The 21,653-nt window shown below is 36.9% G+C and overlaps 1 protein-coding gene across 2 annotated transcripts in view; it reads left to right on the forward strand.

Moving 5' to 3' along the window:
- The window catches only part of MTF2 (metal response element binding transcription factor 2), a gene marked incomplete at its 3' end in the record, with an annotated part of 36,141 nt that extends 17,423 nt beyond the window's left edge, over positions 1–18,718 (forward strand). The window contains exons 9-14 of one of the 2 annotated variants that reach the window (XM_080691986.1): positions 7,209–7,276; positions 10,380–10,550; positions 16,090–16,195; positions 16,307–16,359; positions 16,469–16,573; positions 18,361–18,718. In XM_080691986.1, coding sequence (XP_080548112.1) covers positions 7,209–7,276; positions 10,380–10,550; positions 16,090–16,195; positions 16,307–16,359; positions 16,469–16,573; positions 18,361–18,718 — 861 coding nt within the window. The remainder of the gene's footprint in view (positions 1–7,208; positions 7,277–10,379; positions 10,551–16,089; positions 16,196–16,306; positions 16,360–16,468; positions 16,574–18,360) is intronic. The other variant, XM_080691987.1, reaches the window with a different exon arrangement.
- Positions 18,719–21,653: the final 2,935 nt, after the last annotated feature.

Raw genomic sequence — 21,653 nt, forward strand, 5'->3', positions numbered from 1 at the left:
GGGGATTACAAGCGTGCACCACCACTCCCGGCATAATGTTTAGATTTTTAGATGGTGAAAATATAAAACAGTAAAAATTGTAGTTAATCGTGTGTGTGTGTGTGTGTGTGTGTGTGTGTGTGTGTGAGAGAGAGAGAGAGAGAGAGAGACAGACAGACAGACAGACAGACAGACAGACACACACTAGGTATGGAACCATGGGCATTCTACCTCTGAGCTACACCCTTTGCCCTATTTTCTATTCTTTATTTTCAAACAGGGCCTCACCAAGTAGCTGAGGCTGCCTGCGAACTGCGATCCTCCTCAGATCTCCCAAATGCTGGGATTACAAGCATGTGCCACCATCCCTGGCTTAGTCTACTGTTAAAGAAGAGAGTTCACTCTGAATCTCAAGTGTACCATCAACTGAATTTTTTTTGTTTTTTTGTTTTTTTGTAGTGCTAGGGATGAATCCAGGGGCATTCTACCTCTGAGTTATACCCCCAGCCTTATATTTTATTCTTTATTTTGAAACAGGGTCTCAATAAGTTGCAAAGAGCCTCACTAAGTAGCTGAGGCTGTCCGCGATCCAGGATCCTCCCGTCTCTGCCTCCCAAATGCTGGGATTAGAAGTGTGCGCCACCACGTCTGGCATCTGAGTTGTTGGGTTTTTTATTTATTTATTTTTTTGTGGTACCAGGGATGGAACCCAGGGGCATTCTACCTCCAAGCTACACCTCCAGCCCTGTTTTTTATTTTGAAACAGGGTCTCACTGAGTTGCGAAGGGCCTCACTAAGTAGCTGAGACTGTCCATGAACCCCGATCCTCCTTGTCTCAGCCTCCTGAATGTTGGGATTACATGCATGCACCACCACGCCTGGCTTGAACTTTCTTATATATACTAGAAAATATGTACTTTAGGAAGTAAATTCCTGTTCTCATTTTCTGTAGCCAGTAAGCTTAATATAGAAATATAAACAGTGGGGCTGGGGATATAGCTCATTAAGTGGTATACTTGTCAAGTATGCTTGAGGTTTGAGGTTCAATCCCCATCATTACCAAAAAGAAAGAATAAATTTAAGCCCGGTGTGGTGGTGCACACTCGTAATCCCACTTGGGAGGTTGAGACAAGTAGGAGCCAAAGCATACTACAAAGCTGTAGTAACTAAAACAGCATGATACTCACATGTTGTGAATGGCTGGTTCACAGACAGCCTCAGCTTCTTAGTGAGGCCCTCCAATTTAGTCAGTACCTGTTTTAAAATAAAGAATAAAAAATAGGGTTTGGGGTGTAGCTTGGAGATAGAATGCCCCTGGGTTCAATCCCCAGTACTACAAAAAAGAAAAAAAAATTAAAACCCCTAAGGTCAGTAGCAGAAGAATGTATTTAAATGCTTGCTTGCTTTTGCAGGAGGTAAAGAGAAAAATATATGTGAAATTCTATGGTAGAAATATTTGGCTAGATTAAATGTATTATAATAGCAATGGTATAATACATATATATATATATATTTTTTTTTTTTAATGGTATTAGGGATTGAACTCAGGGGCATTCTACGTCTTGAGCTATACTCCCAGCCTTTAAAAAAATTTTTTTTCTTTGAAACAAGATCTCCCTTGCTTGTCTAGAGTCTCACTACTTTGCTGAGACTGGCCTCGATCCTGCAAATACTCCTGTTTCAGTCTCCCAAGTACTGTGGTTACAAGTGTGTGCCGCCATGCCTAGTGGTAAAGTAGTATATTTTTAAGTGAAAAGAAGAGATCTCATTAATAGTAACACCCAGGACTTTTGAGTATTATATAGCATATAGGTTGCCAACAACAACACATATATATGCATATATATATATATAAATATATATACACAAAAAACCCTCACTGTTGTTACCAACCTATACCATATATATATATATAATAGTGTTAATGTTTATAGAAATGTATACAACTGACAGTAAAAGTGTAATAGAAGATCAGTGTCTGGAGAGGGTACAGCAAAAGGGATTTTTCTGTTGGAGATAATAGGTTATAAAAATCATGGTCAGATGGAAGGCTGAGAATATGATACTCTTATGTATAATCTGAATTACACTATTGTAGTTGCATTTTTAATTTGCAGAACACAAAAAGGGGTCCTCTGGCCATTTTATATGAGATAAAATATACAGTACCATGCAAAATAGTCAGAATGCTGAAGAAGTTTAAAGATAAAATTTCTGCCCGGCGCAGTGGTGCACACTTGTACTTGAGAGGCTGAGACAGGAGGATCACAGGTTTGTTTGTTTGTTTGTTTGTTTTTGCAGTACTGGGGATGAAACCCAGGGTCATTCCACCTCCAAGCTATATCCCCAGCCCTATTTTTATTCTCACTGAGTTGCAAAGGGCCTCACTAAGTAGCTGAAGTTGTCCACAAACTGTGATCCTTCTGTTTCAGCCTCCCAAATGCTGGGATTACAACCATGTGCTGTCATGCCTGGTTAGGATTACAGGTTTGTGGCCAGCCTCTACAACTAAGTGAGACCCTGTTTCAAAATAAAGAATAAAAAATAGGGTTGGGGATGTATCCTTCAGGTAGACTATTGGTTCCTGGGTTCCATCTCCGGTACAAAAAAAGAAAGGAAGATAAAAAGAATAAAAATAGGGCTGGAGGTATATAGCTCTGAGGTAGACTGTCTCTGGATTCAATCCCCAGTTCTTCCGCCAAAAAAAAAAATTTTTTTTTTCCCTGAGACACCATAGGAAATAGTACCAAAAGAAGAGTTCATTGCGATTTTCAAATGCTAAGAGGGGCTTTAGGAACTATGAAGTAATTTTTGGTTTTGATTCTCAGCAAAATTGCAGATTTCAGATTTATGGTTTGTAAAGGGTTAAAAATAATAAAAACATAATCATGTTAAGTACTCTGATTTCTTTTTTGATATGGTTAGCAACATGTCAAATTGTATAGGCATAGTGTAGACATAGTTTAACTTGCTCTTATATTGAAATGTAAACCAGTTAATGTAAAAATTAAACAGATGGGTAATTGGTTTAAAACACTAACAAAATCTGTACTCTTGGGAGACTACTGGACACTTTAGGGTTCTGTCTGTACTTTGTGTCTTTCAACTCAAGAAGGATGTCAAAATCAAAAATATACGGAAAAAAGATAGCCTCTTTATTGGTGTTGGCAAAACTGGTTAAGCATATGCAGAGAAACGGAAGTAAACCCCACTTTCTCACCCTGCACAACAGTCAATTTAAGATGGATCAAAGACTTGGAAATTAGACCAGAGACCTTGAAGCTCATTGAAGAGGGCATAGGTCCAACACTGCAGCACATAGACACAGGTAAAAATTTCTCAATAAGATCCTAAAGGCACAAGAAACTAAAAGGCAGTACATGGGATTGCATTAAACTGAAGAGCTTCTGTAAAGCAAAGGAAACTATCAAGAACCTCAACTGAGAGCCAACAGAATGGGAGAAGTTTTTTGCCAACTATTCCTCTGATAGAGGACTAATATCTAGAATATACAGAGAACTCAAGAAACTCAGCACTAAGGAAACAACCCAATCAAAAAATGATGAGCTAACTAAAAAGACATTTCAAAAAAGAAATTCAAATGGCCGATAAGTGAATGAAACAACATCAGCAATCAGAGAGGTGCAAATCAAAACTATCCTGAGATTTCACCGAACTCCAACTAGAATGGCAGTCATTCAAAACACAAACAACAAATGATGGTGAGAACATAAAGTGGGAACTTTAACACAGTGTTGGTGAGATTGCAAGTTAATGCATCCATTTTGGAAAACAGTGTGAAGGATCCTTAGCAGAATGGGAGTGAACCTAACATATGATCCAGCAATACCACTTCTGGGTATCTACCCAAAAGAATGGAAGCCAAACCAATGCATGTATATTTATGTTCATAATTGTACAATTCACAGTTGCTAAACCATGGAACCAGCCACAATGTCCATTAATAGATGAATGGGTTATAAAACTGGGATATGTACATAATGGAATTTTACTCAGCCATAAAGAAGAACAAAATTATGTCATAGGGAGATGAATGGAAATGGAGAACATTATGCTAAGTGAGATTAGTCAATCACAGAAAACAAGGAATCCGATGTTCTTCCTAATGTGAGAGAAAATGGGCCATAGGAGGAACTCTAGATGAAGAAGGAAAAACTATAGATGAACAAACAAGGTGACCCAACTGAAGGGATGGTAGAGGAGAAGAGGGACATTCCCTAATGTACATGATGTACATTCACAAGCATATCAAAGTCAATCACTAAGCCAAACATGAGCAGGAGGGAGGGGGAAGGGAATGGAGTGGGAATTGGGTAAGGGCTAATTGAGTGATGTGTGGTGATATGCCTCTACCATCTTTTACTCCATTAAGGTACATGACTCCCATACACCAATAAAAAGAAAAAAATATATAAAATATTTTTAAGGATAATCCTCCCCCGAAAAAAGATCATTTGAAAATTTGAATTGAAAACAAAATAGAATTAATACTAGAGGATTCTTATTCTGATAGGAGTTGATCTGGTAAGGTTTCAGATTTGGGATAGTGAGGGGGAAGCTTGAAAAATAATTGGCTAGTCAAAAGCTTAATATGAAGAAATTAGGTGATTTGTTAAAACTTTCCCCTAATCCTATACTTAGACAAAATGGCTACTTTCATTTTTTATTTTTTGTGGGTCTGGGGATGGAACCCAGGGGCATTCTTCCTCTGAGCTACAGCCCCTGCCCTAATTTTTATTCTTTAGTTTGAAACCGGGTCCCACTGAGTTGCAGAGGGCCTCACTAAGTAGCTGAGGCTGTCCGAGAACCGCAAACCTCCGGTCTCAGCCTCCCAAATGCTGGGATTACAAGCGTGCACCACCACTCCCGGGTGTGTGTGTGTGGTGTGTGTGTGTGTAAAATTTTTTTCCTCAGTACTGGGGATCGAGCCAAAGACATTTTACCTCTAAGCTATGCCCCCAGCCCTTTTCTCCCTCCCTCTTTTTTTTTGGTACAGGCGATTGAACCCAGGGGCATTCTACCTCTGAGCTATAACCACAGCCTTGTTTTTATTTTTTGAAACAGGTTCTGAGTTTCGAAGGGCCTTGCTAAGTAGCTGAGGCTGTCTGCAAACTGCAATCCTCTGGTCTCAGTCTCCCAAATATTGGTATTATAAGTGTGTACCATTGCGACCGGCTTATTATTTATTTTGAGACTGTGATCCTTAGTCTACCAAATGCTGGGATTACAAGTGTGTGCCACCGCGCCTGGCATTACTTTCAGATATTTTAAGAGCTTTCTTGTGTAAGGGAATAGGAATAGAAGACCATTCTCTATTTTGCACAACCTGTTTTTTTTTTTTGGGGGGGGTGATACTGGGGTTCCTGGAAGCCCTTCTACCTCCGGGCTACACTCCCAGACCTATTTTTATATTTTTATTTGGAAACAGGGTCTCTTTAAGCCAGCGCGCGCGGCTGGCTTCGAACCTGCGCGATCCTCCTGTCTCTGCCTCCCAAGCGCGGGGATTACAAGCATGTGCCACCACACTGGGCGCTATTTTTTTTTTTTTTTTAAGTCAGCAAACAACACCAGAGTGGGCTTTCAGTAAATGTTGAAATCTTATTATTACTTGGGTTGATAGCCAGGGGAAGTTGAACAGTTCACCTTATTTTTTGTTAACTTACCTGTAAAATAGAGTTGGAATGGATGACTTCCAAGGCTTTTTTTTTTTAGCTCTAAATGTTATCTTGGGTGGTAGTGGCAATTCAACCCAGGGTGTCCTACCTCTGAGTCATACCCCCAAGCCCTATTTTATTTTTGTTTTTTAACAGGGTCTCCCTAGGTTGTGGAGGGACTCACTAAGTTGCTCTCACTGACTCTGAACCACCATTCTGTCCCATGCTTTCAAGTACTGAGATTATAGGTGTGCCACTGTACCCCACCTAGGATGGTTTTTTAAAAAAATAATTTTGAGGCGTGTGTGTGTGTGTGTGTGTGTGCGCGCGTGCGTGCGCGGGGATGTATTTTACCAGAGATTGAACCCAGGGGCATTCTATCTCTGACCTACTCGTCAGCCCACTTTATTTCTTAGTTTGAAACGCTGTCTCACTAAGTTGCAGATGGCCTCACTCACTAAGTAGCTGAGGCTGGCCTTGAACCTGTAATCCTCCTTTTCTACCTTCCCATGTATTGAGATTACAGGTCTGTGCCACCAGAGGTGCTCCATCACTGAGCTATTTTCCCCATGCTTTTATTATCTTTATTTATTTATTTCTGAGACAGAGTCTTTGTATGATCCTCCTGCTTCAGCCTTCTGAGTTTCTGGGATTACATGCTTGTGCCATTGTGCCTGACTATAATTTAGAACTTTTTGTTAATAGATACCCGTCGTTAAACTTTGAGGAATAGGTAGAAATATCTCTGAGGGAAAACCTTGTTGGAAAAAAGTAGAATATTTTATAGAATTGAATATTTAGATTTTAGAATGGTTTGTGATGATGAAAAATTAGTGGGACATTTAGGCCTACCTAAAGTTTACAATTGTTATGAAAAGAAAACCCCAATTTCAGGGTTTTTGTTCCAAATTAAAGTTACTATTTATGATTATATTAGATATGTTAGTAAATAAAATATTTCTTTTTTTGTGGTACTGGGTTTAAACCCAGGGGCATTTTATCTTGGAACTACATTCCCAGTCCTATTTTATTTTTTTGTTTTGAAACAGTCTAAGTTTTTGATGCTGCCAAAGCTGCAATTGTCCTGTCTCAGCCTTTTAACTACTAAATGGTGTGTGCCACCATGTCTGACTCTGATTACTCTTTATTTCCTTTCCTATTGATTATGTCAGTTATGAGCTTTCATGATCTGTATTAAAGTAATTGTATTGTTACTTTCCTAGGTTACAGCATTTTTAAAAAGTGGGTAATAGTGACTACTGGGGTTCTGCTTTTATAGTGTTTATAGTTTGCAATTCACAAGCTGCCATTTGGGTTATATATTGAACTAATAATGTATTTGATACAGGATTTATGGTTTTGATTTTGTTATTGAGAAATCAAATGATCCTAGATAGGTTGTATAGTCAGTGAGGACCTGGAATTAGAACTTAGATGGTTTGAGTATACCAGTCAGTATGCATTTACTCTGCATCATAGTGCCTCTATCTAGCATGCATATATTAGTAACTGATGTACTTGTACTGTGTTAAATTGTTTCTTAATACTTCACAGCTGGCAGACACACCAAAATCTGAAAGATATGAGCATGTTCTGGAGGCATTAAATGATTACAAGACCATGTAAGTTGATTTATTTTATGTATCCCTATGAGGGAGACAGTAAATTTAAGGAATAAGTAATGTCATTGTTTAAGAATGATGGGATTGCTGTATTGAATAAGTACATACCATCTTAAACTTTTTAATGTCTTAATTTCTTGCTTAGAGTAAAGCAGGGATTTTTGGGTTGGATAAGGAAGAGTAATCCTTTTTGAGAATGGTAGGTGGGAAGCATATCAGTATTTTTAGAGGGAATTTGGTTCATTCTGATAGAAAGTCAGATTCAGTAATATCTTATTTTTAAAATGCAAATTATTTATTTTTGAAAATCTTGTAACTTTGTGTTCTTTTATGTTTATTTTTATTTTTATTATTTTTTTGTGATCCTGGGGGTGGAATCCAGGGGCTTTTCTACCTCCGGGCTATAATCCCAGACCTATTTTATATTTTATTTGGAAACAGGATCTCACTAAGTTACTGAGAGCCTCATTCAGTAGCTGAGACTGGCTTCAACCCTGTGCGATCCTCCTGTCTCAGCCTCCCAAACACCACGCCTGGCTAAAATGCAAACTTTTTAAAGTAAAATCTTATTAGCTGGTGGTAATATGCAAAAGTTGGAAAATAAAAGAATATGGAATGTTTAAAATATTAAGTTTTATGGCTTTAAGATTAGTTAATTGATATATAGTTATAGAAAAGTGTTACTTGTCTGAGTGGTCTATAATGGTTCATTTAATTTGATGTATTATATAGATCTTATTTGCTTTTCAACCAGCAATTTAGATTTTTATTTTTATTTTTATTTTTTTATTCTTTGGTGGTACTGGGGGTGAAACCCAGGGGCTACCTTGGCTACTTTCAAGGCTACACTCCCAGACCTATTTTATATTTTATTTGGAAACAGGGTCTTACTAAGTTGCTGAGAACCTCACTAAGTAGCTGAAGCTGGATTTGAACCTGTGTGATCCTCCCGTCTCAGCCTCCCAAGTGCTGGGATGATAAGCGTGCGCCACCACACCTGGCTCTAGATTTTTAAAACTATTTCCCAAATGCCATAGAAATTTTATAAATGTGCATATTGACTTCAGCAAACTATCGAAATTTGTCATGAATTTCTTTGTTTCTTTGTTTTAGTTTTTGTTTTGTACTGGGGATTGAACCCAGGGCATTCTACCTCTGAGCTACATCTCCAGCCCTGTTTTTTATTCTTTATTTTGAACCAGGGTCTCACTAAATGTGGAGGGTCTCACTAAGTAACTGAGGCTGGCCATGAACCTGTGATCCATCTCAGTTTCAGAAGTACTGGAATTACAAGCGTGCCCACCATGCCCAGCTACAATTATTTTGTTTCTAACAGGTTGCTTTTTTTTTTTTTTAACTTGACAGTATTTCCTCATTAAATAGTTTAATTACTAGCAGCTGGACATTTAAATCAACTCAAAAAGCCTAAAGGTAATGATAAATTTTAAGGGACAGTGAATTCTAAATACCTACTTAGTGTACCAGAAATATATTTGCTCATATTATGGTAGAAGTAGGGTTACCTATTTTCTTTTGTTTTTTAGGGGGGGTGTACTAGGGTTCCTGGAAACCCTTCTGCCTCCGGACTACACTCCCAGACACCTATATTATACTTTTTTTTATTTGGAAACAGGGTCTCTTAAGCCAGTGCGGCTGGCTTTGAACCTGTGCAATCCTCCTGTCTCTGCCTCCCAAGCTCAGGGATTACAAGCGTGCACCACCACGCCTGGCTGGGTTACCTATTCTTAAACTTGCATAAAAATGAAAGAACATGCTAACAATTGGTAGAGGTTCTTGAAGCCAGAGAGGCTCTAATAGAGCTAAGGTAAATGGAGGTGGTTGGGGAGAAGGACCCAAAGACTTGGGCCAAGGAAAGGCTAGTGAGCATATTTTTTAAAAGCACAAGTTCATACTCTGCTAAAATAATCCTTTTTTTCCTCTAGGTTATTTTCAACTACTGATCTAGCGCACTAGATGACACTCCGTTTATCTCGAGGCCTTTAGGATTTTTCAACTTTCCCATTGCTGAGCATTACCTATTATTTTGGACCAATTTTTTCTTCTCACATATCCAATCAGAAATAGAATTCTGTGTGTGTGTGTGTGTGTGTGTGTGTGTGTGTGTGTGTGTGTGTGTGAGAGAGAGAGAGAGAGAGAGAGAGAGAGAGACAGACAGACAGACAGACAGACAGACAGACAAACAGACATGCATGCAGATTGAATCCAAGGATATTTTACTTTCAAGATACATCCCCATTCTTGTTTTATGTTTACATATTTTTTTGGTGGTACTAGAGATTTAGCACTGGGGCTTTCTACCCCTAACCTTATTTTTTATTTTGAAACAAGGTCTTACTAGGCTGATGAGAATCTCACTACTTACTGAGGCCGTGTTTGAACCTGTGATCCTCTTATCTTAACCTCCCAAGTACTAGTATTACAAGTGTGCATCACTATCTCTGACTTATAATTTTTTTTATTTGGAAACAGAGTCTAAGTTGCTGAGAGCCTCCTTAAATACCTGAGGCTGTCCTTCAACTTGCAAGTTGCCTGTCTCAACCTCCCAAGTACTGGGATTACAGGAATGTGCCACCATGCCCAGTTGAATTATTTTCCTCAATACTTTGAGATATTACTAGGCTATGACACTAAAATATGGAAAAATATATTGGAACTTAAAGGATTTTGCCATTTTATGCTCATTTTCCTGCTTTAAGAAGTTAGATATCCTTCTACTTCTTCCTATACTTCTTCATTTTATGAGACAAAGTTTCACTGTGTGCCCAGGCTGGCCTCAAATTCCTGGTTCCAAGTGATCCTTTGCCACAGCCTTCTGAGCACTGGAACTCAAGTATATACATACCACTATGGCCAGCCTAGATGGCATGTTTTCAAAAGAAAAGTGGATATTTACTTTTCTTCCTACTGATTATATTTTCCCCCCCATAATGCCCTATTGTGGACCAGCTCTGGGGCAGATAAGCAAGGGAAAGACACAAGGAGTTTTTAATACTGGGTGGGCTTTATATCTGAAAGTAGTTAGGGTCTGCCATGTATATCTGTTCAGTTTTTTAAATTTTAGTTAATTTTTTTAAAAATTTAGGTTTATGTCTGGGAAAGAAATAAAGAAGAAGAAGCATTTGTTTGGGTTGCGAATTCGTGTTCCTCCTGTGCCACCAAATGTGGCTTTCAAAGCAGAGAAAGAGCCTGAAGGAACATCCCATGAATTTAAAATTAAAGGCAGAAAGGCATCCAAACCTATAACTGATTCAAGGTAAAAAGTTGATCTCTGGCTTAGTTTTTCTCTCTAGCTTATTTGTAACTAAAAATGTACATTATATACTCTCATTAGTATATTTGCAAGTATAAGTGGAAATTACCTTGATATTTTTTTTTCCTGTCCATAATTTCTCTTTTAGACAAGGTATAAGGAACTGGTGTTAGGTGTACATATATGTGTGTATGTTTATTTTAGGTGTTTGGTCTTCAGGTAATAAAGACTCTTGATTTGTTAGTAAAAAGCTTAATACTGGCTTATTTATTTGTTCGTTAATTTTTCACTCAGCACATTTATCAGATGTTTTATTATATAAATGCTGGGGATACAATGATAAGACAGATGTTTCTTCTCTGGTTTGGTTTATATTATAATGGGGAAGAATGGTGATAAAGAGGTAAAATAATTACTGATCTTGCTAGTGCCATATTGTTTTAGACTTTACTTGAATTGGTATAGATGAGGGTTTTGTACTTCACAAGAGAAGTTATGAAAGGACTATCCTGTAATCCCAGTACTCGAGAGGCCGAAACAAGGAGATTTAAGAACATCCTCAGCAGTAGTGAGACTATAATCAACCTAGTGAGACTCTTTTACAAAATAAAAATAAGAAAATAGGACTGAGGGTGTAGCTTGGAGGTAGAATGCCCCCTGGGTTCAGTCCCCATTACCACACACAAAGATAATATTTAGGTTGAGGCTTAAAGAATGAATTAACAGTGTGAAGAATAAAAGGGAAAAATACTCTAGGTAACAGAAAAAAAAAAAAAAAAACAATCATGAAGACCATGAGACATATTCTAGGAACTCACAGAAGACCATTATGGTATGAATGAGGACCAGAGAGTAGCCTTAAGGTGCTGGAATGGTGGGGTTGGACTTTTGATAATGTAGGGTCTTACAGGTCTAATAAGGAATTTTTTTTTTTTTTAGGAATAATAGGGAACCATTTAAAGGATGTAAACAGATTTAATTATCTTTTTAAAACAATTCTTTGGATGCTGTTTTGAGAATGAATAGTATATATATAAGCATAGAATCAAGAGAAAGATGGATTATCTGGACGAGAGATAAGTGTGGTTGCTTGTACAGAGATAGATGGTAACAATCAAATGGAGAGAAAAGATCTGAGATCTCATTTGGAGGCAGAATTTATTAGACTTAATAATGAATTAAGTTTATGAGAGAAAGAAGGTATCAAGTTAAGTGAGGCCCATATTTCTGCTTGAGCAGTTGATGGTTGGAATGTCTTACTAAGAAGTAGAAGAACATAACATTCTGTCAAGGTGAAGGAAGTATTTTTCTGTTTCATACTCACTGAGTTTGAGCTTCTTGTGAGGGATATTTAAGTAATGTGAGATAAAATCAATTTGATGCTTAAGAGCTTATAAGAGATGTCAGGGCAGGTGATATAAATTTGGAAGCCGATTTATTATAAAACCACGAGAATGAGTGAAATTACAGAGAAAATAAGTAGAGAAAAGAATATGACTCAGAATGGTACCCTGATATCATTTATAAATTTGGAAGAGGTGAAATAAAGGGGACTAAATGAGTGACCAGTGAAGTAAGAGAAGTGAGGAAAGTTTAGTGTCATGAAAACCAAGAGAGAATATTTCAAGTAGAGTGGATATATAAAACTGTATTGGATGCTGCTGAGAGATTAGAATGAGAGAAAAATGTTTCTTGAATAACATATTCCTTTAATAGTGACCTTGACAAAAACAATTTCTTTGGAGTTGTAAAGATGAGCCTGTTGAGAATGGCTTGAAGTGTTACTGAACCTAGCACATCCCAATTTACTCCTTTGAATAAGGGACTTAGCAAGATTCATCATCATCATCATAAAAATAAAGGGAGATGGTGGGGCTATCCTAAGGAATTCAGAATGAGAAGGTAGAAAATGAAAAGGGTGAATGTCATCAAAACTCAAAAATTTTACAGTGGGGGGAAGTAGACTATTGGAATAGCAGTTGAATGGTGGTGGAATGGGCGTAAAGATCTTTTTTCATAGATGGGAAATAATTGGAACCTATTTTTGTGTGCTAATAAGAATGATCCAAGTAGAGAAAAGGATTGATGTCAGAGATTAGAGTTAATTGGAGATATTTTGATGTCTTTGAGAAACCAAAGGGGAAGAGATAGATGAGTAAATAAATGGCTTTTGGTAGGAGGATTAACACCTTTCTGTTGAAAAAAGGGTGAAAAAGGAGAAGATGGGTATAGGTTGATGCTCATGGTATTGTAGATTGGGAAGTTGGAAGATTACTACATGTTTGGCAGCTTCTATTTTCTTGGTGAAATAAGAAGCAAAATATAACTGAGAGGGTTGTCTTGAGAGGGAAACTTAAGGAGTAAATGAAAGGTATGGAGTAATCATCTTGGAGAATAAGAAATATAATTACAAAGCATTTGAAAATGTATCATAGCCATTATAAGTTTGTAATAAAAGCTGGTTGTGGCACACACTGGTAATTCCAGTACTTAGGAGGCTGAGACAGGTGGATCACAAGTTTGAGAACCAGCCTGTCAGCTCTCATCAACCTAGTGAGACCCTGTTTCAAAATAAAAATAAAATAGGTTTGGTGGTGTAGCTCAGAGGTAGACTGCCCCAGTACCACACACAAAAAATAGTTTGTAATAAAGTAGATACCACTGCACAGTTTATTATTCCTTTTACTTTCAAATTTCATCACTTTAATTCTTTGTTAGTAGATGCTTTTACTATGAATTAGAATTCACGAAATTTTCTGCCTTACTCCTATGGTGATTTTGATAGGATGCCTCATTGATGGCAGTTGTCAGATGTTCTGATGCCACAGATCAGGGTTAAGTTTCCTTTGACATCCTCAGTTCTTCCTGGGCTCTATGTATGAATTGGCTGTTTTAGTATGAAAGTATCTTCTTGAGTAGTGGTGCTCTATAACTATTGTTGTTATTATCTTTCTTTTTGATACTGGGGATTGAACCCTATGGGCATTCTACCTCTAAGCTACACCCTCAGCCCTTTTTATTTTTTATTTTGTTTGTTTATTTATTTTTTTGCGGGCCTGGGAATGGAATCCAGAGGCATTTGACCTCAGAGCTACATCCCCTGCCCTATTTTTTATTCTTTATTTTGAAACAGGGTCTCAGTGAGTTGCAGAGCGCCTCACTAAGTAGCTGAGGCTGTCTGCAAACCATGATTCTCCAGACTCGGCCTCCTGAATGCTGGGATTCAAGTGTGCATCACCACGCACGGCTTATTTTTTATTTTAAAACAAGGTCACCCAAAGTTGTTGAGGCTGGCCACAAACCTGTGATCCTCCTGTCTCAGTCTCCCAAGTACTAGGATTGCAAACTGCATCACCACACCCTTCTTGTTATGTTTAAGAAATTCATATCCCATCCACCATATCCTTAAGACTTTTTTTTGTTTTGTTCTTATTGCATATTGAACCCAGGGATGATCTACCTCCGAACCACACCCTCAGTCCTGTTTATTATTTTGAAACGGGGACTTGCTAAATTGCTGAGGCTGTCCTGGAACCTGTGATCCTCCTATCTCAGCCTCCCAAGTACTGGGATTATAGGCATTCACCACTGCACCTGGCATCCTTAAAACTTTTGATTAATTAATCTACTTCTGCTTTGTTCTTTCTCTCCTAGTTTCGACCCTAGTTTAACATAAAATGAGTTTTGTGTTTGTTTGGTCGTTTTGTTTTTTGGTTGCCCTGGGGATGGAACCCAGTGTCATGTGAACTCCAAGCTACAACCCTTGCTCTATTTTTTATTCTTTATTTTGAAACAGGGTCTTACTAAGTCCCAGAGAGCCTCACTAAGTAGCTGAGGCTATCTGCGAAACACAATCCTCCGGGCCCAGCCTCCTGAGGGATAGGGTTTTGTTTTGTTTTGTTTTTAAGTTTTCTTCATTTACCTGTTTCTATCCCTATTATATAGTACTGTTCCTTTTTCCTCTTTTTATTTATTTATTTATTTTTTTGGTGGTACTGGGGTTCCTGGAAACCCTTCTACCTCCGGCTACACTCCCAGGCCTATTTTATACTTTTTTTATTTGAAAACAGGGTCTCTTAAGCCAGTGCGGCTTAAGCACAGGTTTTCAAACCTGCGTGATCCTCTTGTCTCTGCCTCGCAACCACGGGGATTACAAGCGTGAGCCACCAAGCCTGGCTCTTTTTCCTCTTTCTTTAATTGAATTTTTCTGGGTAACTTTCCATAGCACATAACTCATTTTATTAGTTTGTTTGTATATACATTTGTAAACTTGTAATTATTTTTTAACCCCTTTGTACAGGAAACATCTTTGTATACCCATTATATGTTTGTTGAGTAAATAAAATTTATGTCCTGTATATTGCTATTTATTTGCATCTCTCCCCCCCCTTTTTTTGGTGTATGTGTATAATATGGTGCTGGGGATGGAACCCAGTGGCATTCTACCTCCTGTGCTATGCTCCCAGTCCTGTTTTTTATTTTTTATTTTTAAACAGGGTCTCACTGAATTAAAAAGGACCTCACTAAGTATCTGAGGCTGTCCTCCAACAGTGATCCTCCTGTCTCAGCCTCCCAAATGCTGAGATTACAAGCTACCAAAACTGTTTTTCTTTCCTTCTATTAAAGTTGTCTTTGACTATTGCCCTTATTTACAGCCCATCACCTAATATTTGGCTTTATGGTTCACAGTGATTTTCTAAGTCTTTCCAAGTTTCCTCCACAAATGACTTCATGCTAGTATGAAGGAGTATTTCTTTGTTCTTTCCATTTTGCCACCCTGGGCTTCATTCCCTTTGTGAGCATGTCATTTAAATATAATACATTCATATATAATGTATTTATATATATTATATTTAATATATTCATATATAATAAGGCAACCTCTTTTGATAGTTACTGTGTATTTTTTCTTTGTGGTACTGGGGATGGAACCCTGGGGCATTCTACCAGGGACATTCTACCTTCGAGCTACACCCCCAGCCCTATTTTTTATTCTTTATTTTGAAACAGGGTCTCACTAAGTTGTAGAGGGCTTCACTAAGTAGCTGAGGCTGGCAGCGAATCTGGATCCTCCTGTCTTAGCCTCTCGAATGCTGGGATTACAAGCAGGCACCACCACGCCCAGCTAAGCTACTATAATTTTAACAGGTATTTTTATGAGGTTAGTGACTGATTTTATGGTCAAATGAGATAAATTCTTTTAAAAATTTCTTCAGGTAGTAACAATCTAAACCAAATAGTTTAACTTTTAGATATTTTGAAATTTTTGGTTGTCTGTTTTTTAAATCTTTAAGTGGAATGTATACTCTAGATAAAAGAGAACTTTTTATGTCTTTCATTATTAAATATCTCAAATTCAGAAGTACTTGCTTTAAATTAGAATATTATTATCTATGCACCTGACTAAATTTTGATTCAACTTATATTTAATGTAGTTTTTAATGTTATTAATATTAAAACATTACAAATATACCCAGTGACATATGTAGAGCTATTTTCTTATTTATGCAGATATTAAATACATAATGATTTTCTATTTCAGAGAAGTAAGCAATGGAATAGATAAAAAAGGAAAGAAAAAATCTGTAGGTCGTCCTCCTGGCCCATACACAAGAAAAATGATTCAAAAAACTGCTGAGCCACCTTTGGTAAGAAAATAATGTTGGTATATGCTCTCAGAAAGGATGTGTGAAATTACTAAGAAGCTAATGTTTTCTTACTGCAGAACCATACTATTATTATACATTTTTATTTTTCAGGATAAGGAATCCATTTCAGAGAATCCTACTTTGGATTTACCTTGTTCTATAGGGTAAATAGAAAGTTATTTTCTTCTTTTCTCAGAATAATTTTTTTGGGGAATTTGTAATTCTATTGTTATGTAATATAGTCGTTATACTATTTAAATTCTTTTGTCTCAGGAGAACTGAGGGAACTGCGCATACATCTAATACCTCAGATGTGGATTTCACGGGTGCTTCCAGTGCAAAAGAAACTACCTCTTCTAGCATTTCCAGGCATTATGGGTAGCTCTTCTTATTTATTTTTATTCTTCACTAATTTTATTTCATATTTGTTTTCTTTTCAAGGAACAGGTGGATAATTTTTAGCCATTGAAATTATGTATGTCCTTCAGCTTTTTGAGAGGCTGACCATATGTAGATTCTCTTAAGTTAATATTTATCTGAATTTTTTTGCTTTACATAACACAAACTTTTTATTTACTTATTTGTTTATTTGAGAACTGTGGGTTGATCCCAAGGGCATTCTACTTCTGGGCTACTCCCCCAGACCTATTTTTTATTCTTTATTTTGAAACAGGTTCTCATGTTAAGGAGGGCCTCACTAAGTAGCTGAGGCTGGCTGAGAACCTGGGATCCTCCTATCTCAGCCTCCTAAGTACTGAGATTACGAGCATGTGCCACCTTTCCTGGCTGAGCATAAACTTTAAAATTTTCAAATTTCTTAAGAAATTTGTGTACCAATATGCCCCTTTTCTTTAAGGCCTTTGTGTTTCTTTTTTTTTTTTTTTCCCCCACTATTGGGGTTTGAACCCAGGGTCATTCTAACCCCAGAGCTACACCCCCGAGCTATTTTTTAGTTTTTTTATTTTCTTGAAACAGGGTCTCTCAGAGTTGCAAAGGGCCTTACTAAGTAGCTGAGGCTGTCTGCAAACCCCGATCCTCCAGTCTCTGCCTCCCGAATGTGGGGTTACAATCGTTGGGCCACCATGCCTGGCTGCGTTATTATGTTTCTGTTATACAAATATGTCTTTCTATAGGAAGATTTTTAAAATTTTTATTTTGGTGGTACTGGGGGTGGAACCCAGAGGCTTTCTACCTTGTTTCTAAATATATAGAATAAATATATAGAATAAAAAAATAGGGATAGGAGTGTGGCTAGAGGTAGAATGCCTCTGGGTTCAATTTGTTGGGTACAGCAAAAAAAAAAAAAAAGTGAAAGTTGAACTAGATAATTTCTAAGATTCTACCTCTAGCTACACTCCCTATTTTTTTATTCTATATATTTAGAAACAGGGTCTCACTAAGTTGCGGGGAGCCTCATTAAGTAGTTGAGGCTGGCCATGAACCTGGAATCCTCCTGTCTCAGCCTCCCAAGTACTGGAATTACAAGAGTGTGCTACCAGGCCCAGCTCAACTTTAATTAGTTTTAGTATCTGAGCACATGGAACGGTAACTTGTATGTAGTTGGTCATTATTCAGTATGTGTTGCAGTGAAAGAAAAAAATGGTCTTTTTTTTTTTTTTTTTTTTTTTTGTGGTACTGGAAGTAGAACCCAGGGGCATTCTACCTCCAAGATGCACCCCAAGCCCTATTTTTTATTTATTTTGAAACAGGGTCTCACGAGTTGCAAAGGGTGTCACTTAAGCTGGGTGTGGCGGCACACACTTGTAATTTGGGAGGCTGAGACAGGAGGAGTGCGGTTTGAGGTCATTTTCATTTAATGGTGAGATGGTTAACAATGCCTGACTTAGGATCTTTTGGTAAGAATCTGCCTCATTTGAAGTCCTAGCTTAATTTTTTTTTTTATTCTTTTAAGCTTAAAGTACATAGTTAAGAAAGAAAACCTATACAAAGGTGAGCCCTAAGAAGGTGATAGAATCTAACATCAGGAAAACAAGTGATAGTCCGTAGACGTAATACTGCACTTATTGGTTTGATTTGCCTGAGGTTTTCTTTTTTGGGGGTTAGGAAGGGTCTATTATTAGTTACTCACAAAAACCAGAGAACATATTGTATGGTCAGAGGGTGCTTTGAAAACATAGACAATTTTGGCCTTTTCTGTTCCTTAGATTATCTGACTCTAGAAAAAGAACTCGCACAGGAAGATCTTGGCCTGCTGCAATACCACATTTGCGGAGAAGGAGAGGTCGTCTTCCAAGAAGAGCACTCCAGACTCAGAACTCAGAAATTGTAAAAGATGATGAAGGCAAAGAAGATTATCAGTTTGAAGAACTCAACACAGAGATTCTGAATAACTTAGCAGATCAAGAGTTACAACTCAATCATCTGAAAAACTCCATTACTAGTTATTTTGGTGCTGCAGGTAGAATAGCATGTGGTGAAAAATACCGAGTTTTGGCTCGTCGGGTGACACTTGATGGAAAGGTGCAGTATCTTGTGGAATGGGAAGGAGCAACTGCATCCTGACTGTAGGACTGAACATTATGTTCACTGCACTCACATTTTCTGTAGGTACAGTTCAGAGCCCTAAAGGAGTTGGGCTTTTACTATCTTTCTTAAAAAAAAAAAACAGCATCAAAAAATTTCTTTTCACAAAAGATGATACTAGCCTTAACATGTACTTGTCAATGTTATGGATATTGTCATAAAAAGATATCTTTTAAAAATCAGAACAGAGACTTAATTTTTTAAGATTTGTAGAATGTTTCTAGGATAGGGTATTAAAATGATTCAGACCCATGCATGGTGTTAGATAATTTTTCTAATTCTATTGAGTCAGTTTTTGTGATTAGTGGTTATTGGAACAAAGAGATAATGTAGATAGCACAAGTCTTTGGAGAAACGTTGTCTGTTTTGTTACCAAAATGTTGGAAAAGATTTATTTCAGTACCTTTTAGATTTCATAAAGTGCAGTGTATATAATGCCTACTGAAAGACTGTAAAATATTGAAATTTTCTTTCAAGCAAATGTAAAAAATATATTGAGCCTGTAAATTGCTCTGTGACTAGACTTCATTGTCGTCTTAATATATTCTTTGCATGTACATATATATACACACGTGTGTATATATATGTGTGTGAATATGTGACCTATGCAATACCAATTATGGGAATGGGCAGCTTTGGAGTATATATCCCATAATTCTTTTTTCAGGAATAGTTGCAGTATTTACACAGCAGCATTTCTTCTCAGGCTTTTATTGGGTGCTGTTGCTTGCTATGTATGAAGAGAAATGTGTCAAACAAGTTTAGTGTGTACTGAAGAAGGGTATGAACAACAGTGTTCATGGGCTTTTAGAATGCTTTTCACTTTCAGTCCTTGTAACTCACTGTTCAGTACCTAAAACAAATTCAAATATCAACATTATCTCCTTCTAGAAGTAACGTTTTCAAGGCACATTATGATTGTAAATGTCTCAGTTTTAACAGTAAGTCTGTAGGAGTCCCGTGAAGATTCCTGAAATGTCTGTAGTAATTGTTAGTCATGTTTGAATAAGTGTAGTATGAACAAAGTATTTTATTGCACAGGGTTAACAAACAGTATGTTGCCCCCTGAGGCTACTACTGTTTTCTTACAACATTACCTCTTGTTTTTATAAAATGTACCAAGATTTAAATTGATAACTTTATTTTACATGTAAAAAGATCAGTTTCTTTTATCACCAGTGTTAGAGTTGTCTTCTGTTTCTTTTTGTTTTTGTTTTGTTTGTTTTCTTTCTTAGCCAAAGAGTAAACAGAAGAATATTCTTGTTTTGGTGGCTATTCATTTTACTTTTAAAAGTGACTGGTGGATTTTAGACAAAAAATTGGGGAATTTGCCACCAAAATGAAAAATATGTAAAATGTAGTGATGACAGATGATAAAAATGTGGGTTAGTGCTTATTTATTCCATTAATTGATTATTTGACTGTTTATAAAGAAAGTTGCTTTATTTCTTTAAACATCTTCAAAAGATGACTTTTTCTTATCACATTATAGCCAAAAGAAGCAGAGAACTTCGTTGTCCTGCATTTGGTTCCTGGTTGACCAGGTATAAATGAGCTTTACAAAAGTGCAAATTAAAAACTGTCACTTCTGTTTACCTCCACCAAAACTTGATTTCCCCCTAGCTATTAATTTAAAGTTGCCTTTCCTGCAGCTGCAATATTTTGAATAACACACAGAGTTTGTGTTGATTTTTGAATGTTTGTTTATATCTAGGGGTAATGGAAAAATGTAAATCCCGTGTAACCTTATGCACTCCACCTGTACCATATTATTTCATTTTCCCCAAAGCCCTTGAATTCTAACTGAACACCAGCAGTATTTTTAGTCACTCCTTTAACATACTTGGAAAACGATTTATCAAGCTGAACTGTCTTTAGACGTAATTATTGTGAATGTCTGTTTTATTTTATCATGGTGGTTCACATGGCTCTGATGTTCAGTTTGTATTTTTGGAATTGCTTTACTTAGAATTAAAACAGACCAACATTAAATGTGTGTATTTTTAAAAGAGCTAATGAGTTTTGCCTCTGTATTTGCTTGAAAATACACACTAGTGCTTTAATTGACTCCATTTATTTAAAGCTAGGGAGATGAGGATTTTCTAAATCATCTGTTAATATGATTACTTGAGTTAATCTTTATGAAACTTTGTTTTCCTCTAGTTCCCCAGTATATTAGTAACTGTTGCATGTTCATTTTAAATAATCCTTTTTTTAAAAAAAATAAAAGATAAATTTAGCGCCCCCCCCCCTTTTTGTGGTACTGGGGATGGAACCCAGGGAGGGACATTCTACCTTTGAGCTATACCCCCAGCCCTATTTTTTATTTTTATTTATTTATTTTTTTGAAATGGTCTCACTGAGTTGCAAAGGGCCTCACTAAGTAGCTGAGGTTGTCCATATCCTCCTGTCTCAGCCTCCCAAATGCTGGGATTACAAGTGTGTGCCATCATGCCTGGCTTACATTTAGCCTTTTGTACACTTTATATTTGAAAGACAGTATGTTTATCTACCTTGCCTTCAAAATCCAAAATTACTTGTCTTCCCAACTATGTTTCTTTTTTTTTAAATATAAATAGAAGGAATCTGGGTTCACATAAAATAATTTTCTATTTTTTCTAGAACACTTTGTCCTTGCACAATAGAAAAGCTGTAAAAATATTACTCATTTTAATCCCATTTTTATTCAAAACAAATACACTTAATACACAAAAGGTAAAGCTGCAGCAAATGGATGGTTATGATTTGGAGGAGTGATTGCATGTGAAAATATTTAGAGTAGTCTGCTCATGGTTTGGTTAACACTAGTTCTTTGTAGATGTTGTCTGGTCCTTAGTGTTCCTATGTATTACCTAGGCTTGGATAATTAATATTAGTTATTCATATTTTGTTTTATTTTACCAAGGCGGTTCAT

This window comes from Muscardinus avellanarius (genome assembly GCF_963383645.1).
Source record: "Muscardinus avellanarius genome assembly, chromosome: 3".
Classification (NCBI taxonomy): domain Eukaryota; kingdom Metazoa; phylum Chordata; class Mammalia; order Rodentia; family Gliridae; genus Muscardinus; species Muscardinus avellanarius.